The following is a 19,724-nucleotide window of genomic DNA, read 5'->3' as shown; positions in this document are numbered from 1 at the left end:
TGGGACTGAGCAATCCCAGCATAGAACTGGGAGTCACTGGAAAGCAACCAAGTGCCTATAGGGGGGTGTCTGGGGGCTACTGGGGACCATGGGACTGCAACTGGGGGTCACTGGGAGTCCTCAGGGCCCCCCCGTCACCAGCATTAACCCTGTCCCCCCAAACCAAAGTGCCTTATTTGGGGGGGAGGGGAAGGATTTAAACCCCCTCCCTTTATATCCCCCCCCCATAAATCACCCCAATAAATGGTATGACTGAGCTTTGATTTGGGGGCGTGGCTTCAAGGGGGCGTGGTCTGCGTTGGTGCGGTTAGCGGGCCGTGCGCAAAGCGCAGCCCTGAGGGAGGCGGAGCTATAACCGGAAAAGGCGGGGATTGTTTCCCGCCCCTCCCGGAAGGGGCGGGGTTTGTTGGCGGCAGGGCCTCGGAGCCGGAGCGGAGCAAGGGAGAGGCCCAGCCGGTGCCGGGGCCCGAAGCGGGACCCAGCGGCACCGGAACCGGAACCGGGGCGATGCCGAGCAAGAAGAAGAAATACAACGCGCGGTTCCCGCCGGTCAGCGGGGAGAGGCGGGGCCTGAGGCGGAAGTGGCGGCGGGGCTGGGGGAGGGGGGGGAGAGCATCACCATGGCAACAGGGAGGGATGTGCGTGCGGGCGTGGCCTGAGACGGGGGTGTGGTCTTGGGAGGGGGCGTGGTTTGTGCAGGGGGCGGTGCCTATAGGCCCAGGTGAGGGCGTGTGGGGTTCGTGACCATGGCAACGGGCTTGGGGGCGTGGCTTCTTTAGGGAGCCCCCCCTTGTAAGGTGTTTAAGGGCGTGGCCTCGAGTGGGGACGTGGTTTAAGAGGGGGCGTGGCTTGTGCGTGGTCCCCTCCAGCCCCATATAAAAGAATGCAGGGCGGGTAGTTATGGGAGGGGGCGTGGTTTGTGCAGGGGGTGGTGCCTATGGGGTCAGGTGAGGGCATATGGGGTTCGTGACCATGGCAACGGGCGAGGCATCAGCTTGGGGGCGTGGTTTCTGGAGGGAACCCCCTTTGTAAAGTATTAAGGGGGCGTGGCCTCGATTGGGGGCATGGTTTAAGAGGGGGCGTGGCTTGTGCATGGTCCCCTTCAGCCCCATATAAAAGGATGGAGGGCAGGTGGTTACGGGAAGTGGCGTGGTTATGGGAAGGGGCGTGGCTTGTACAGGGGGCGGTGCTTATGGGCCCAGGTGAGGGCATGTGGGGGTTCATGACTATGGCAACGGCTGTGGCATCGGTTTGGGGGCGTGGCTTCTGGAGGGATCCTCCTTTTAAGGTGTTTGGGGGGCATGGTTTAAGAAAGGGCATGGCCCCCTTCAGCCCCATATAAAAGGATGGGGGCGTGGTTATGGGAAGGGGGCGTGGCTTTGGAAAGGGCGGGGCATGTCCATGCCTCAGTTTCCCTCCTGTTCCGCAGGCACGGATCAAGAAGATCATGCAGACGGATGAGGAGATCGGGAAGGTGGCGGCCGCCGTCCCCGTCATCATCTGTATCCTTATGGAGCAGCGGCACCGGAGTCACCCCAGCATGGATATTGGGGTGTCATTGTCCCCCACCCCTCCCACTGCCCACATGGGTGCTCCTGAGGACCCCCAGTGCCATCCCTCCTGAGGTCCCCTCTATCCCACAGGCCTGGGTGGCCCCCAGCCCTTTGAGTCCTTCCCATGTCATCATGTCACTGCCTGTCTATGGGTAGCCCCTGGTCCCATGGGATTGGGGTGCACTTGGGACCTGGTTCCCCATGGGCTAGTGAAGGGGTTGGGGGTCCATGGGGGCTCTCTGGGTGTCCATGGGTGCCCATGGAGGGGTCTGTGGGGATCCCTAGTGCTCCATGAGTGTCCATTATGGTTTATGGGGGTCTGTGGGTGTCTATTGGTACCCATGGGTGTCTTATGGGTGCCCATGAGGAGGTGGCTGTGGGGATCCCTAGGGCTTCATGAGTGTCCATTATGGTTTATGGGGTTCTGTGGGTGTCTATTGGTACCCATGGGTGTCTATTGGTACCCATGGGTGTCTATGGGTGCCCATGGGGAGGTGGCTGTGGGGATCCCTAGTGCTCCATGAGTGTCCATTATGGTTTATGGGGTTCTGTGGGTGTCTATTGGTACCCATGGGTGTCTATTGGTACCCATGGGTGTCTATGGGTGCCCATGGGGAGGTGGCTGTGGGGATCCCTAGGGCTCCATGAGTGTCCATTATGGTTTATGGGGTTCTATGGGTGTCCATTGGTACCCATGGGTGCCAGGGGGTGTCCGTGGGGGTCCTTAGCACCCCAGCCCGTGCCCTGGAGCTCTTCCTGGAGTCGCTGCTGCGGAAGGCCTGCCACGTCACCCAGTCCCGCAATGCCAAGACCATGACCACCTCCCACCTGTGAGCACCCCCCAGCACCCAGGGCCCATTGGGGTCCCTGGACCCCATTTTGGGGGGGGGGGTACCCAGGACCCATTTAGGAAGGGGTCTGCATCGCTCAGTGCCTTGGTTATCTCATTCCCCCATTTAAGCCTTATGGAGGGGCGGGGCTTAATAGTGAGGGGCGTGGTTTATGTTGGGGGCGTGGCCTGCTGACCCCGCCCCCTTTTCCCATAGGAAGCAATGCATCGAGCTGGAGCAGCAGTTCGACTTCCTTAAGGATTTAGTGGCCGCCGTACCGGATATGCAAGGGGAAGGCGAGGAGCCCCATGGCGATGGGGAGAGGGGGCCCCGCAGGTGGGTGATGCCCCCCCCAATATATGGGACCTCCCCTACATCAGAGACCCCCCCCCATACACATGGGACCCCCCCTGACATCCCCATGGGGGGGGGGTCGATGAGAGAGTGGTTCCCCAATGGAATTCCCTATGGGAATGGGGTACAGGGAGGGGATCCCCCAAACCACTGGATCCAATGGGAATGGGGGGGGGGGTCTCCAATACGTGGGTCCTTCCCATAGGGGTGTTATGGGTGATAATGGGGGGTCCCCAATGTCTTGGGGGGGGCTCTTCCAGGGGTCGTCGCCCCGGAGCCGGCCGGAAGAACGGGGGTCCCGGTGGGAAGGGGAAGGATCCCAAACAGTCAGGAACGGACACGGAGCAGGAGGTGGGGGGGGACCCCAATATTCCAAATGGGAGGTTGAGGGGGTCCGGGGGGGGGGGTTGGGGGGGTCTTGAAGGGGTTTGGGGGGGTCTTGAGGAGGTTTGGGGGGGTCCTGGATGGGTTTGGGGGGGTCTTGAGGAGGTTTGGGGGGCCCTGGATGGGTTTAGGGGGTCGGGGGTTTGGGGGGTCCTGGATGGGTTTGGGGGGGTCTTGAGGGGGTTGGGGGGTCCTGGATGGGTTTGGGGGGGCCTTGAGGGGGTTTGGGGTGCCGGGTTTGAGGGGGTTTGGGGTGGTCCTGGATGGGTTTGGGGGGGCCTTGAGGGGGTTTGGGGGGTCCTGGATGGGTTTGGGGGGGTCTTGAGGGAGGTTTGGGGGGCCCTGGATGGGTTTGGGGGGTCTTGAGGGGGTTTGGGGGTCCTGGATGGGTTTGAGGGGGGTTTGGGGTGGTCCTGGATGGGTTTGGGGGGGCCTTGAGGGGGTTTAGGGGGTCCTGGATGGGTTTGGGGGGATGTTGGAGGTGTTTGGGGGAGTCTTGAGGAGGTTTCGGGGGGTCCTGGATGGGTTTGGGGGGGTCTTGAGGGGGGTTGAGTGGTCCTGGGGGGCGGGGTGGGATTTGGGGGTCCCTGTGTCCCCTCATTTCCATCCCCCCCAGGAGGACTCTGAGGACAGTGACAGCGATGGGGAGGAGGAGCCAGCACCGCCCCCCCCCGCACCCGCCCCCCTTAACTTCTCCAGGTACCCCAATACCAGGAACCCCTTTTTGGGGGGGACCCCCCCCCCTCAAACCGGGGGGGAGAGGGGGTGAAGGGTGTTAAACCCTTCCCCCCCCCCCCCCATTTTGGCTCCATTGACCCCTTGTTCCCACAGCCCGGGGGGGCCTTTTGCACCCTTGGGGCCCCCCCCAACATTACCAGGGGGGCTCCCCCCAGCCCCCGGCCCCCCCCGGGCCCGCGAGGAAGAGGAAGAGGAGGAAGATTACGACTCCTGACACCCCCAAACACCCCCCCCTCCCCCACCTTGCACCCCCCTCAAAGCCCTCCCTGGGTGTTGGGGGGGGGGGAGGGGCATTGGGGTGATGCTGGGGGGGGGAGGGGCTCAGTTTGGATCCTGGGATTCTTGGGGTTTATCCTGGAATCCTGAGGCTCCTCCCCCCGTTCTTGGGGTTCCCGGACCCCATTTTAAAGCCGGGGTGGGGGGGGGGTGATTTTGGGGCCCTTTGGTGACATTTAATGAGTCGGGGATGGGGGGAGGTTTGTATCGGCTCAATAAAGTTGCTGTTTCCATACATCCTCCTCCTCCCCCCCCTTGGACCCCCCCCCCAAACCCCATTGGGCCCCCCCAAACCCACCCCCCCCTTCCCTTAAAGTCCTATTGGGGACGCGTGGTGCCTCTCTTGGCCACTAGGGGGCTGCAGCGACACAGAGGAGCCCCATAGGAGACCCCATAGGAGCTATAGGGGCTCATGGGGGGGTTAGGGAGACCTATAGGAACCCATAGAGGAGCTTATAGGCGGGATAAGAGCCCATAAGGGTGGTACAGGGATGTATAGAAGCCCAGAGCAGGTTTATAGGGGCCTATAGGCACCTCTAATAGGGTTATAGGAGCCTATAGGCGCTTCTAATAGGGTTTATAGGAGCCTATAGGCACTTCTAATAGGGTTTATAGGAGCCTATAGGCACTTCTAATAGGGTTTATAGGAGCCTATAGGTACCTCTAATAGTGCTTATAGGAGCCTATAGGCACCTCTGATAGGGTTATAGGAGCCTATAGCCACCTCTAATAGGGTTTATAGGGGCCTATAGGTACCTCTAATAGGGTTTATAGAGGCCTATAGGCACCTCTAATAGGGTTATAGGAGCCTATAGGCACCTTTAATAGGGTTTATGGGGGCCTATAGGCACCTCTAATAGGGTTATAGGAACCTATAGGCACCTCTAATAGGGTTTATAAAGGCTTATAGGTACCTCTAATAGGGCTTATAGGGGCTATAGGAGCTCCTAGTGTTTATAGATACCTATAGGATCTCATAAGAGCATCTTTAGGGGCCTGTAGGAGGCCAGAGGGGGTTTATAGGGCCTATAAGAGCTCATGGGGGTGTTAAAGGAGCCTATAGGAGCCCTTAATTGGGTTTATGGGGGCCTATAGGAGCCATTGGGGGGGGGGGTATTGAGACCTACAGAATCCCATAGAGACCTATAGGGGTCTGTAGGGGCCCGACAGACCCTATAGGCATCTATGGGACACCTCAAGGGCCTCACTGAGGAGTTCCAAATGCTGTATGAGGGCTTTATGGGGCTCTATAGGTCAAGTGCTCTATAGGGGCTCCATAAGGAAGTGCTTTATAGGGGCTCTATGGGTCACTGCAGGGCTCTGTGTCTCTGTATGGGTGCTTTATGGCTCTCTATAGGGCTCTGTAAGGACTCTATGGGTGTTGTATGGGTTGCTGTAGGGCTCTGTGGGTCTCTATAGGGGCTCTGTGGGGCTCTATGGGTTTCTGTTGGTCTCTATAGTGGATCTCTATGGATGGTTTATAGGTCTCTTGAGTGCTCTATGGGTCTCTATAGGGACTGTATGGGTGCTCTATGGGTATTTATAGGTGCTCTATAGGTCTCGATGAGTGCTCTATGGATCACTGTAGGTCTCTATGGGTGCTCTATTGGTCTCTATAGGGGCTCTATGGGTGTCTGTGGGTCTCCATAGGGCTCTATGGGTGTTCTATAGGTCTCTGTAAGTGCTCTGTGGATCCCTATAGATCTCTATGGGTGCTCTATAGGGCTCTATGGGTGCTCTATGGATCCCTATAGATCTCTATGGGTGCTCTATAGGTCTCTGTGAGTGCTCTGTGGATCCCTATAGATCTCTATGTGTGCTCTATAGGGCTCTATGGGTGCTCTATGGATCCCTATAGATCTCTATGGGTGCTCTATAGGTCTCTGTGAGTGCCCTATGGATCCCTATAGATCTCTATGGGTGCTCTATAGGTCTCTGTGAGTGCTTTGTGGATCCCTATAGATCTCTATGGGGCTCTATGGGTGCTGTATGGGGCTCTATGGGGCCGGCGGGCGGGGGGACCCTGCACCGCGCTCCCGCCGCGCTGGAATCCGCCCCTCCCCCCCCCTTCCCCCCCTCCCCCCCCCCGATCCCGGGACTTTTGCCCGAATCCCTCGCTTTTGGCCTCAGCTGCGACGGGACCGGGACTGGGAACGGGAACGGGAACGGGACAGGGACAGGTACTGGGATAGGGAATGGGAGAGGGAGTGGGATAGGGATGGGGACAGGGAATGGGATTGGGATGGGGACAGGTTGGGATAGGGAAAGGGACAGGTTGGGATAGGGATGGGGACAGGTTGGGATAGGGAAAGGGACAGGTTGGGATAGGGATGGGGACAGGGAATGGGATAGGGATGGGATAGGGAAAGGGACAGGGATTGGGATAGGCGAGAGGGATGGGGATAGGGATGGGGACAGGGATGGGGATAGGGATGGGGAAAGGGATGGGGATAGGGATGGGACAGGGATGGGGATAGGGATGGGGACAGAGATGGGGCAGGGATGAGGACAGGGATGGGAGGAAGGGATGGGGTAGGGATGGGGATAGGGATGGGGACAGATGGGGATAGGAATGGGACAGGGATTGGGATAGGGATGGGGACAGGGATTGGGATAGGGAAAGGGACAGGGATTGGGATAGGGATGGGGACAGGGAATGGGATAGGGAAAGGGACAGGGAATGGGTCAGGGATTGGGATAGGGAAAGGGACAGGGATTGGGATAGGGATGGGGAGAGGGAAAAAGATAGGGAAAGGGACAGGGAATGGGAGAGGGGAAGGGACTGGGAATGGGATAGGGAAAGGGACAGGGATTGCGATAGGGATGGGGACAGGGAATGGGATAGGGATGGGGAGAGGTTGGGATAGGGGCAGGGGCAGAGGTTGAAGGCATTGGGGATGGGGGCCATGGGGACAGGTTGGGATAAGGGGATGGATCTGGGATAGGGGAAGTGGTTGGGGACAATGGGGGGGGGTTGGGGACAAGGGGAGGGTGAGGACAGGTTGGGGACAAGGGGAATGGGGTGAGGGCACCGGGGGGGGGGATATGGGGTGAGGGGGGGGATATGGGGGGGGTTGGGGGCAACGGGGGGGGACGACACCGAACTCATCTGACCGGATGCACCCGACCCAGGGAGCCGGGGGGGAGGGGGGGGGGGTGCGTGACGCAAGAGGGTCCCTATAGGGGGTGTCCCATGGGTGCTGCTGTTCCTATGGGTGCCCCTTAGGGGTGATGTCCCCATGGGTGCTGCTGTTTCTATGGGTGCTGCTGTTCCTGTGGGTGCTGGGGTCCCTATGGGTGCAACTTGGGGGTGATGTCCCCATGGGTGCCACTGTACCCCTCTGACACTGTCCCTATGGGTGCCACTGATCCCATGGGTGCCACTGTCCCTATGGGTGACACTGACCCCATGGGTGCCACTGTCCCTATGGGTGCTGCTCTCCCTTTGGGTACCACTGACCCCATGGGTGCCACTGTCCCTATGGTGCCACTGTCCCTATGGTGCCACTTGGGGTTGATGTCCCCATGGGTGCTGCTCTCCTCATGGGTGCTGGTGTCCCTATAGATGCTGCTGTCCCCATGGGTGCCCCTTAGGGTTGATGTCCCCATGGATGCAATTATCCCTATGGGTGCCAGTGTCCCTATGTGTGCCACAGTCCCCATGGGTGCCCCTTAGGGTTGATGATGTCCCCATGGGTGCCATTGTCCCATGGGTGCCACTGTCCCCATGGGTGCTGGTGTCCCTATGGGTGCTACTGTCCCGATGGGTGCCCCTTAGGGTTGACGATGTCCCTATGGGTGCCATTATCCCTATGGGTGCCATTGTTCCATGGCTGTCACTGTCCCTATGGGTGCTGCTCTCCCCATGGGTGCCCCTTAGGGTTGATGTCCCTATGGGTGCCATTATCCCTATGGGTGCCACAATCCCTATGGGTACCCCTTAGGGTTGATGATGTCCCTATGGGTACCATTGCCCCATGGGTACCACTGTCCCTATGGGTGCTACTATCCCCATGGGTGCCCTTTAGGGTTGATGATGTCCCTATGGGTGCCATAATCCCTATGGGTGCCATTGTCCCTATGGGTGCCATTGTCCCATGGCTGCCACTGTCCCTATGAGTTCTACTATCCCCATGGGTGCCCTTTAGGGTTGATGATGTCCCTATGGGTGCCATTGTCCCATGGGTGCCATTGTTCTATGGGTGCCACTGTCCCTATGGGTGCTGCTCTCCCCATGGGTGCCCCTTAGGGTTGATGATGTCTGTATGGGTGCCATAATCCCTATGGGTGCCATTGTCCCATGGCTGCCACTGTCCCCATGGGTGCTACTGTCCCCATGGGTGCCCCTTAGGGTTGATGATGTCCCTATGGGTGCCATTGTCCCATGGGTGCCATTGTCCCTATGGGTGCCATAATCCCTATGGGTGCCATTGTCCCTATGGGTGCCATTGTCCCTATGGGTGCCATAATCCCTATGGGTGCCATTGTCCCTATGGGTGCCATTGTCCCTATGGGTCCTACTATCCCTATGGGTGCCCTTTAGGGTTGATAATGTCCCTATGGGTGCCACTGTCCCCATGGGTGCCCTTTAGGGTTGATGATGTCCCTATGGGTGCCATTGTCCCTATGGGTGCCATTGTCCCTATGGGTGCCATAATCCCTATGGGTGCCACTATCCCTATGGGTGCCATAATCCCTATGGGTGCCACTATCCCTATGGGTGCCTCTGTCCCCTCTCTGACACCCCCCCCCATGCCGGTCCCAGTCCCGGTGCCCCGGCGATGCCGTTCGGGGCGGTGCTGGCGCAGGTCGGGGGCCTGGGCCGGTTCCAGGTGCTGCAGACGGCGCTGTTGGTGGTGCCCATCCTGCTCATGGCCAGCCACAACCTCCTGCAGAACTTCACCGCCGCCGTCCCCCCCCACCGCTGCCGCCTCCCCGGCCCCTTCAACGCCACCAATGGCACCCCATGGGGGGGGAACGGCACCCTCGAGCCCGCCGAGGCCACCCTGGGCTCCTGCCTGCGCTACGTGGGCTCCAAGCCCGGTAACGGCAGCAGCGGGCCCCGGCGCACCGAGCCCTGCGGTGATGGGTGGGAGTACGACCGCAGCACCTACGTGGCCACCATCGTCACTGAGGTGGGGATATGGGGATGGGGGGGGGGGGGGGGATGGGGGAGGTGGGGAGGATGGGGCTGGGGGGTGAGGGGGATGGAGGTGGTGGGGTGGTGGATGGATGGATGGTGGGTGGGTGATGGTGGGTTATGGTGGATGGTGGGTGGATGGATGGATGGATGGATGGAGGATGGATGGATGAATGATGATGGATGATGATGGGTGGATGATGGATGATGGATGGATGGGTTATGGATGGATGGATGATGATGGATGGATGATGGATGGATGATGGATAGATGGATGGGTGATGGATGGATGGGTGATGGATGGATGGATGGGTGATGGATGGATGGATGATGATGGATGGATGGATGGATGATGGATGAATGGATGATGATGGATGGATGATGGATGATGGATGGATGGGTGATGGACGGATGGATGGGTGATGGATGGATGGATGATGGATGATGGATGGGTGATGGATGAATGGATGATGATGGATGGATGATGGATGATGGATGGATGGGTGATGGATGGATGGATGGGTGATGGATGGATGGATGATGGATGGATGGGTGATGGACGGATGGATGGGTGATGGATGGATGATGGATGGATGGATGGATGGATGGATGATGGATGGATGGATGGATGGATGATGGATGAATGGATGATGATGGATGGATGATGGATGATGGATGGATGGGTGATGAATGGATGGATGGATGGATGGGTGATGGATGGATGATGATGGATGGAGAAGAGAGCAGAGCAGGACCTCACCTCATCCCCTCCCTGCAGTGGGACCTGGTCTGCAGCTACCGGCAGCTCCGGCAGATGGCCCAGTCCATCTACATGGCCGGGGTCCTGGTGGGTGCCCTCGTCCTGGGGGGCCTCTCAGACAGGTAAAGGTGGCGAGAACCCCCCTGGGGCCTCAGTTTCTCCCTTGGCCATTGCCCCCCCCCAGCACCCAATGGCTCCCAGTGGCTTCCAGTGGCTCCCAGTGCTGCCATTGCAGGTTCGGGCGCAAGGCCATGCTGATGTGGTCCTACCTGCAGCTGGGGGTGATGGGGACCTGCACTGCCTTTGCCCCCAACTACGCGACCTACTGCGTCCTGCGCTTTGCTGGTGGCATGGCCCTGTCCGGCTTCGGGCTCAGCATCGCCTGCCTGGGTGAGGGACAGGGGACATGGGGGGGCCATCACATGGGGATGTTACAATGGGCATGGATGGAGATGACCCAATAGCTATGGACCGGATCAGCCCAATGGCCATGGGTTGGGATGTCCCAATGGCCATGGAAGAGACAACCCAATGGCTGTGGAGGGGACAACTCAATGGCCATGGGTGGAGATGACACAATGACATGGATGGGGACATCCCATTGGCTATTGAGAGGACAATCCAATGGCCATGGATGGGAATGACCTAGTGCCCATGGGTGGGAGCAACCCAATGGCCATGGATGGGGATGATCCAATGGCCATGGGTGGAAATGACCCAATGTCCACGGATGGGAATGATCCAATGGCCATGCATGGGGATGATCCAATGGCTGTGGAGGGCACAATCCAATGTCCATGGATGGGGATGATCCAATGTCCACGGATGGGGATGACCCAATGTCCATGGATGGGGATGATCCAATGGCCATGGATGGGGATGACCCAATGTCCATGGATGGGGATGACCCAATGGCCATGCATGGGGATGACCCAATGGCTGTGGAGGGCACAACCCAATGGCCATGGATGGGGATGACCCAATGTCCATGAGTGGGGATGACCCAATGTCCATGGATGGGGATGACCCAATGGCCATGGATGGGGACGACCCAATGTCCACGGATGGGGATGATCCAATGTCCATGCATGGGGATGACCCAATGGCCATGCATGGGGATGACCCAATGGCCATGGATGGGGATGACCCAATGGCCATGCATGGGGATGACCCAATGGCCATGCATGGGGATGACCCAATGGCCATGCATGGGGATGACCCAATGGCCATGGATGGGGATGACCCAATGGCCATGGATGGGGATGACCCAATGGCCATGGATGGGGACGACCCAATGGCCATGGATGGGGATGACCCAATGGCCATGGATGGGGATGACCCAATGTCCATGCATGGGGATGACCCAATGGCCATGGATGGGGACGACACAATGGCCATGGATGGGGATGACCCAATGGCCATGGATGGGGATGATCCAATGGCCATGATGGGGATGACCCTATGGCCATGGATGGAGATGACCCAATGTCCATGGATGGGGATGATCCAATGTCCATGCATGGGGGTGACCCAATGTCCATGCATGGGGATGACCCAGTGGCTGTGGAGGGCACAACCCAATGGCCATGTGCTGGGTTGCCCCAGTGGCCACACCTGGACTGCCCCATGAGCGCTGTCACCCCCATGGCCACGGCTGGGCCCATTGCCCGTGCCCAGGCCCCTCTGTGTCACGGTGTCCCCGCAGTGGTGGAGTGGATCCCCACGTCCCACCGCGCCATCACCGTGGCCATCACCGGCTTCGCCTACACCCTGGGGCAGATCCTGCTGGCTGGGGTGGCCTTTGCCGTGCCCCACTGGCGCAGCCTCCAGCTCACCGTGTCCCTGCCCTTCTTCGGCTTCCTCCTCTACTCCTGGTAGGGCACTGGTGGCCATGGGGATGAGGTGGGATGAGGTGGGATGAGGTGGGACCTGGTGGGATGCAGTGGGATGCAGTGGGATGCAGTGGGATGCAGTGGGATGCAGTGGGATGTGGTGGGATGTGGTGGGATGTGGTAGGAGGTGGTGGGGTAAGGTGGGACACAGTAGGATGTGGTAGGAAGTGATGGGATGCCATGGGATGTGATGTGATGCAGTGGGATGAGGTGGGACCTGGTGGGATGCAGTGGGATGCAGTGGGATGCAGTGGGATGTGGTGGGATGTAGTAGGAGGTGGTGGGATAAGGTGGGACACAGTAGGATGTGGTAGGAAGTGATGGGATGGGATGCAGTGGGATGAGGTGGGACATGGTGGGAATGGGATGGGATGAGGTGGGATGCAGTAGGATGAGGTGGGATGTGGTGGGATGCAGGGGCATGAGATGGGATGTGGTGGGAGGTGATGGAATGCTGTGGGATGTGTTGGGACATGGTGGGATGTGGTGGTACAAGACAGGACACAGTTGGATGTAGTGGAATGTAATGGGATGCGCTGGGATGCAGTGGAATGAGGTAGGATGCAGTGGGATGAGGTAGGACGTGGTGGGATGAGGTGGGATGTGATGGGATGAGGTGGGATAAGGTGGGATGTAATGGGGTGCCGTGGGATAAGCTGGGATGCAGTGGGATGAGGTAGGATGCAGTGGGATGAGGTAGGACGCAGTGGGATGAGGTGGGATGTGATGGGATGCAGTGGGATATGGTGGGATGTAATGGGATGTGGTGCGATGTGGTGGGATGAGCTGGGATGCAGTGGGATGTGGTGGGATGCAGTGGGATAAGGTGGGATGTAATGGGATGCGGTGCGATGCGGTGGGATGAGCTGGGAGGCGGTGGGATGAGCTGGGAGGCACTGGGATGAGGTGGGATGTGATGGGATGCAGTGGGATAAGGTGGGATGTAATGGGATGCGGTGGGATGAGCTGGGAGGCAGTGGGATGAGGTGGGATGTGGTGGGATGAGGTGGGATATGATGGGATGCAGTGGGATGCAGTGGGATGAGGTGGGATGAGCTGGGATGCAGTGGGGTGCAGTGGGATGAGCTGGGATGCAGTGGGATGCAGTGGAATGAGGTGGGATGAGCTGGGATGCAGTGGGATGAGCTGGGATGTGATGGGATGCATTAGGACGCAGTGGGGACGCAGTGATGGCTCCAGGGCCCCACTGTCCCCTCCCATTGCAGGTGGCTGGCGGAGTCAGCGCGCTGGTTGGTGCTCTCGGGCAAGGCCGAGGCGGCCGTGAGGGTCCTGCAGCGCGTGGCCGGGATCAACGGGAGGAAGGAGGAAGGGGAGAAGATCACGGTGGAGGTTTGGTGGCCCCATGGCGGGGGGGGGGGGGGGTCCCAGTTTCCCACCCCTGTCCCCACCAGCGTGTCCCATTGCGCACCCCCCACCTCCAGATCCTGAGGTCCCACATGAAGGAGGAGCTGGCTGGGCTCAAGGCCTCCTACACCGTCTCTGACCTGGTCCGGACACCCGTCATCCGCCGCATCTTCTTCTGCCTCTGCATCGTCTGGTGGGGCTGGGGAAGGAGGAGGAGGAGGGATGGGAGATGGAGGGGAGATGGGTGATGGATGGTGGATGATGGGTGGTGGATGATGGATGGATGGATGATGGATGGATGGATGGATGATGGATGGATGGTGGATGATGGATGATGGATGATGGATGGTGGATGATGGATGATGGATGGATGATGGATGGATGGGTGGATGGATGGATGATGGATGGATGGGTGGATGGATGGATGATGGATGGTGGATGATGGATGGATGGATGATGGATGATGGATGGTGGATGATGGATGGATGGATGATGGATGATGGATGGATGGATGGATAATGGATGGATGGATGGATGATGGATGGATGGATGGATGGATGATGGATGGTGGATGATAGATGGATGATGGATGGATGATGGGTGAATGATGGATAGATGATGAATAGATGGATGAATGGATGATGGATGGCAGATGATGGATGGGTGAGGGATGGTGGATGACAGATGATGGATGGATGATGGACAGATGTTTGATGGATGATGGGTGAATGATGGATAGATGATGAATAGATGATGGATGAATGGATGACGGATGGGTAATGGATGGTGGATGATAGATGATGGATGGATAATGGATAGATGATGGATGGATGATGGGTGAATGATGGATAGATGATGAACAGATGATGGATGATGGATGATGGATGGATGATGGATGGAAGATGGATGATGGATGATGGATGAATGGATGGATGATGGATGAATGGATGGATGATGGATGGATGATGGATGATGGATGATGGGTGGAAGATGATGGATGGGTGATGGCTGGTGGATGATGGATGGATAATGGGTGAATAATGGATAGATAATGGATGGCAGATGACGGATGGATAATAGATGAATGAATGATGGATGGATGGGTGGATGGAGGGATGGATGGATGGATGGATGGATGGATGGATGGATGGATGGATGATGGACAGATGACAGATAATGGATGATGGATGGATGGACAGTTGGACAATCATTGAATCCAGCCATCCAACAGCGCCACCACCCTCATCTCCCCCACCCCACAGTAACACCCCAGGTTGGTGCCACCAGCTCAAGGTCCATCCCTCTGCCCCGCTCCAGGTTCTCCATCAGTTTCTCCTATTATGGGCTGGCCATGGACCTGCAGAACTTCGGGGTCAGCATTTACCTCATCCAGGTGATCTTTGGCGCTGTGGACTTCCCAGCCAAGGTGGTGGTGACCATCTCATTGAGCTATGTGGGCCGGCGCCTGTCCCTCGCGGTTGCGCTCTTCCTGGCAGGCTTGGCCATCATCGCCAACATCTTCGTGCCCACAGGTGAGTGCTGGGGCCAATGGGACCTTCTGCAGGTCCTGGTCCAGCCCCTGATGTCCCCACCTGTGGGTTACACAAGTGTCGTATGCTCCTCACCCATCGCTCCCTTCTCCAGCCATTGAATTGAGCACCATCTGCATCCATCCATCCACCCATCCATCATCCATCCATGATTGGTTCGTCCATCATCCATCCTCCATCCATTCATCCATTGTCCATCATCCATCAATCCATCATCCATCATCCATCCATCCATCATCCATCCATTCGTCCATCATCCATCATCCATTCGTCCATCATCCATCATCCATCCATCCATCATCCATCCTCCATCCATCCATCCATCCTCCATCATCCATCAATCCATCATCCATCCATCATCCATCCTCCATCCATCCATCATCCATCATCCATCAATCCATCATCCATCCTCCATCCATCCATCCATCATCCATCCATCCATCCATCCATCCATCCATCCATCATCCATCATCCATCAATCCATCATCCATCCATCCATCCATCATCCATCCATCCATCATCCATCCTTCATCCATCCATCCATCCATCATCCATCCATCCATCCATCCATCCATCATCCATCCATCCATCCATCATCATCCATCCATCCATCCATCATCATCCATCCATCCATCCATCATCCATCCATCCATCCATCATCCATCATCCATCCATCCATCATCCATCATCCATCCATCCATCCATCATCCATCCATTCATCCATCATCCATCCATCCATCCATCATCCATCATCCATCCATCATCCATCATCCACCCATCATCCATCATTCATCCATCATCCATCTATCATCCATCCATCCATCCTTCATCCTCCATCCATCATCCATCATCCATCTTCCATCATCCATCCATCCATCCATCAATCCATCCCTCCATCCTCCATCCATCCTCCCTCCACCATCCATCCATGTCCATGTCCCACAGAGCTGCAGACGCTGCGCACGTCGCTGGCGGTGCTGGGCAAGGGCTGCCTCTCAGCCTCCTTCAACTGCGTGTTCCTCTACACCACCGAGCTCTACCCCACCCCTATCAGGTACCAGCACCCATGGGTGACACCGGGCATCCCTGTCCCATCTCCTATGGGTGACCCTGGTGTCCTGTCCCATGGTGGCTGCAGGCAGACGGGGCTGGGCTTTGGCAGCACCATGGCGCGCGTCGGTGGCATCGTGGCACCGCTGGTGAAGATGCTGGATGAGTCCTACCCCCTCCTGCCCCCTGCGGTCTATGGGGTGTTCCCAGTGGTGGCGGCAGTGGTGGCCACGTTCCTTCCGGAGACACTCAACATGCCCCTGCCAGACACCATCCAGGAGGTGGAGAGCAGGTGAGAGGGGATGAGGGGTGGATGGATGGTGGATAGGTGATGGATGGATGATGGATAGATGATGGATGATGGATGGATGGATGAGGGATGGATGGATGGATGGATGGAGGATGGATGGATGATGGATGGATGATGGATGATGGATGGATGGATGGATGGATGATGGATGGATGGATGATGGATGGATGATGGATGGATGGATGATGGATGGATGGATGGATGGATGGATGGATGGATGGATGATGGATGGATGAGGGATGGATGGATGGATGGATGATGGATGGATGGATGATGGATGGATGATGGATGGATGGATGATGGATGGATGGATGGATGGATGGATGGATGGATGGATGATGGATGGATGAGGGATGGATGGATGGATGGATGATGGATGGATGAGGGATGGATGGATGGATGGATGGATGGATGGATGGATGGATGAGAGATGGATGGATGGATGGATGATGGATGGATGATGGATGGATGATGGATGATGGATGGATGGATGGAGGATGGATGGATGATGGATGATGGATGGATGGATGGATGGATGATGGATGGATGATGGATGGATGGATGAGGGATGGATGGATGGATGGATGGATGGATGATGGATGGATGAGAGATGGATGGATGGATGGATGATGGATGGATGATGGATGGATGATGGATGATGGATGGATGGATGGAGGATGGATGGATGATGGATGATGGATGGATGGATGGATGGATGATGGATGGATGATGGATGGATGGATGATGGATGGATGGATGGATGGATGGATGATGGATGGATGAGGGATGGATGGATGGATGGATGATGGATGGATGATGGATGGATGATGGATGATGGATGATGGATGGATGGATGATGGATGATGGATGGATGGATGATGGAGGGATGATGGATGGATGGATGGATGGATGATGGATGGATGAGGGATGATGGATGGCTGATGGATGGATGATGATGGATGATGAATGTATGGATGGATGATGGATGGATGATGAATGTATGGATGATGGATGGATGATGGATGGATGAGGGATGGATGAGGGATGATGGCTGGCTGATGGATGGGTGATGGATGGATGATGAATGTATGGGTGATGGATGGATGATGGATGATGAATCCTGAATTATGGATGGACACACAGCTGTGTTGAGGCTCACTGGATGGGTGAACTGGCAGAAGCCCCAGTGCCAGGAGCTCCTGATGGGCAGGCACTGGACTTGGCCCCTGTCGTGTCCATGGAGCTTCCTCCTCCCCCAGGGCCAAGCGGAAGCCCAAGGAAGACCCCAAGGAAAAGATCCCACTGGAGCCGCAGGAGAAGGCACCACAGAAGGAGCCCTGAGGGCCCATGGTGGGTGGTGGGACACAGCGCCCTGCACCCCCCAATGGGCCCCCCCATCCTCAGCTGGGGACGGGAACGGAGGAGTCCTGGGAGCAATAAAGCAGCTCTGGTGGGGACAACGGCTTGGGGTGTTTCTGAGGTTACCCCCACTTGGATGACACCCAGTGACCCTCTCCGAGGTCACCTCCAATGGGACAGTGCCCAAGAGCTGTGTCCCTGAGGTCACCTCCAAGGAGATGGTGCCCAAGAACCCTCTTGTTGGGGGTCACCTTCCACAGCACGTCATCATCTTCTCCCTGGAGTCACCTCCGACTGGCCAATGACGAAGAACCATGTCCTTGAGGCCACCTCCAATAGGACAATGCCCAGGAACCGTGTCCCTCCTGCCCACCACCACCACATTGGAGATCACCTCCATCGGTTCGACCCCCAAACCCCCCAACTCTTGTCCCATTCGAGGGTCCCCAACCCCTTGAGAAGATCTCAGCCCTCTCAAGTGCCACCAACCCCCTCCAGCCACCCCCATGGTGCCCCTTCCCCTATTGCCCCCCATTGGCCCTTGCTCCCATCTCCAACGTGTCCCTTGGCCCCACCAAAGCCCTGCTTGGGTTGAGCCCATCAAAGATTAACCCAGTGCCCACGCGCTGACCCATAGCGGGGCCACATCCTGCCCACAGCCCCGGCTGAACATTAACCCAGTGGAGGTCACCCCATGGCCAGCACCAGCAGCTTCCCCCCCCCATCTCCTTCAATGCACCCACCTGAAGGTTGGGTCCTCTCCTAAAGCTGCTCCTCCCCCTCCACAACGTGACCCTGCAGAAGAACAAACCCAATGATGATTTGCCCCAATCCTGCCCCATTTTGGGGGGTTCTTTGGGGTCCCCATGAGGGGTGGGAAGTTCTGCTGATGGGTTAGGTTCCAGATACCCTTTGGTGGTGCTTGGTGGCCCCCGTGGCCCCCTCGACCGCCTCTGTGCTGTCCCTGCCTGCACTTTGGCCTCTGGAGTCTTCTGGAAGTCATCCCAAAACCCCATTCCAGATGTCAACCATTGAGCCACCCATTGAGCCAACTATTGACCCACCCATTAACCCACCCATTGACACAACCATTGACACAACCATTGAGCCACCCATTGACCCAACCGTTGACCCACCCATTAACCCAACCATTGACCCAACCATTGACACCAACCATTGACCCAACCATTGAGCCAACCATTGAGCCAACCATTGACATCAACCATTGAGCCAACCATTGACCCAACCTTTGACACCAACCATTGACCCACCCATTGACCCAACCATTAACCCAACCATTGACCCAACCATTGACACCAACCATTGACCCAACCATTGAGCCAACCATTGAGCCAACCATTGACATCAACCATTGACCCACCCATTGACCCAACCATTAACCCAACCATAGACCCAACCATTGACCATCCACTGAGCCACTCATTGACCCAACCATTGACCCAACCATAGACCCAACCATTAACCCAACCATAGACCCAACCATTAACCCAATCATTAACCCACCCCTTGACCCAACCATTAATCCAACCATTGACCTACCCATTAACCCAACCATTGACCCACCCATTAACCCAACTACAGACCCAACTATTAACCCAATCATTAACCCAACCATTGACCTAATAATTGACCCAACCATTGATCCCAACCCAGAGATGTCTGGGCTAGGTCCCAGTGGGGTGAGGAGCCTGAGGGGAAGGTGAGGAGCAGTTTTGGGGTGGGATCCATCCCTTCCATGGCTTTCCTGGTGGCACTGTGGCCTCTGGATCACATGGGAACCTTGGGATGGATGGATGGATGGAAGGATGGATGGATGGATGGATGGATGGATGGATGGATGAATGGATGATGGATGGATGGATGGATGAATGATGACCCAAAACCCAACCACCCAACCCAAACCACACACCAACACCCAAACCCAACAAACCAAAACCAAACCCAACACCAGATGTCCTGGTGCCAGGCATTTGGGTATCCCAAGGACCCAGGTTTCCAGGAATCCATGCACCCAAATGTCCCGAGGACCCAGGGGAGCTGGGATCCCAGGATCCACTCATCCCAATCACCAGGTATCCCAAGTCCCCACCTCCTCTCCTGGCTCGTTTCCCTGCTCACTGACCCATCCCATCACATTCCACT

At 57.2% G+C, this 19,724-nt stretch overlaps 2 protein-coding genes across 2 annotated transcripts; both read left to right on the top strand.

Annotated features, from left to right (window-relative positions):
* Positions 1-439: 439 nt before the first annotated feature.
* Positions 440-4,094, top strand: LOC133209795 (dr1-associated corepressor-like). The gene is made up of 7 exons (XM_061348604.1): positions 440-549; positions 1,430-1,502; positions 2,290-2,383; positions 2,600-2,719; positions 2,998-3,088; positions 3,738-3,820; positions 3,953-4,094. Exons 1-7 carry the CDS (start codon positions 508-510, stop codon positions 4,071-4,073), a joined length of 624 nt encoding a protein of 207 aa, XP_061204588.1. The 5' UTR covers positions 440-507; the 3' UTR covers positions 4,074-4,094.
* A 2,176-nt stretch (positions 4,095-6,270) lies between these two features.
* LOC133209813 (solute carrier family 22 member 6-A-like) lies at positions 6,271-17,662 on the top strand. Its single transcript, XM_061348627.1, has 11 exons — positions 6,271-6,315; positions 8,901-9,270; positions 10,054-10,157; positions 10,271-10,425; positions 11,741-11,909; positions 13,154-13,277; positions 13,370-13,485; positions 14,610-14,824; positions 15,788-15,896; positions 15,981-16,184; positions 17,462-17,662. Exons 2-11 carry the CDS (start codon positions 8,917-8,919, stop codon positions 17,541-17,543), a joined length of 1,632 nt encoding a protein of 543 aa, XP_061204611.1. The 5' UTR covers positions 6,271-6,315; positions 8,901-8,916; the 3' UTR covers positions 17,544-17,662.
* The last annotated feature ends 2,062 nt before the right edge of the window (positions 17,663-19,724 follow it).

The sequence above is a fragment of the Neopsephotus bourkii genome, unplaced genomic scaffold, assembly GCF_033783945.1.
Source record: "Neopsephotus bourkii isolate Nb327-2 ecotype Australia unplaced genomic scaffold, CSIRO-AGI_Nbou_v1 NB_365, whole genome shotgun sequence".
NCBI classification, from domain to species: domain Eukaryota; kingdom Metazoa; phylum Chordata; class Aves; order Psittaciformes; family Psittacidae; genus Neopsephotus; species Neopsephotus bourkii.
The sequence above is the reverse complement of the archived record's forward strand: the minus strand, read 5'-3'. Positions and strand labels throughout refer to the sequence as shown.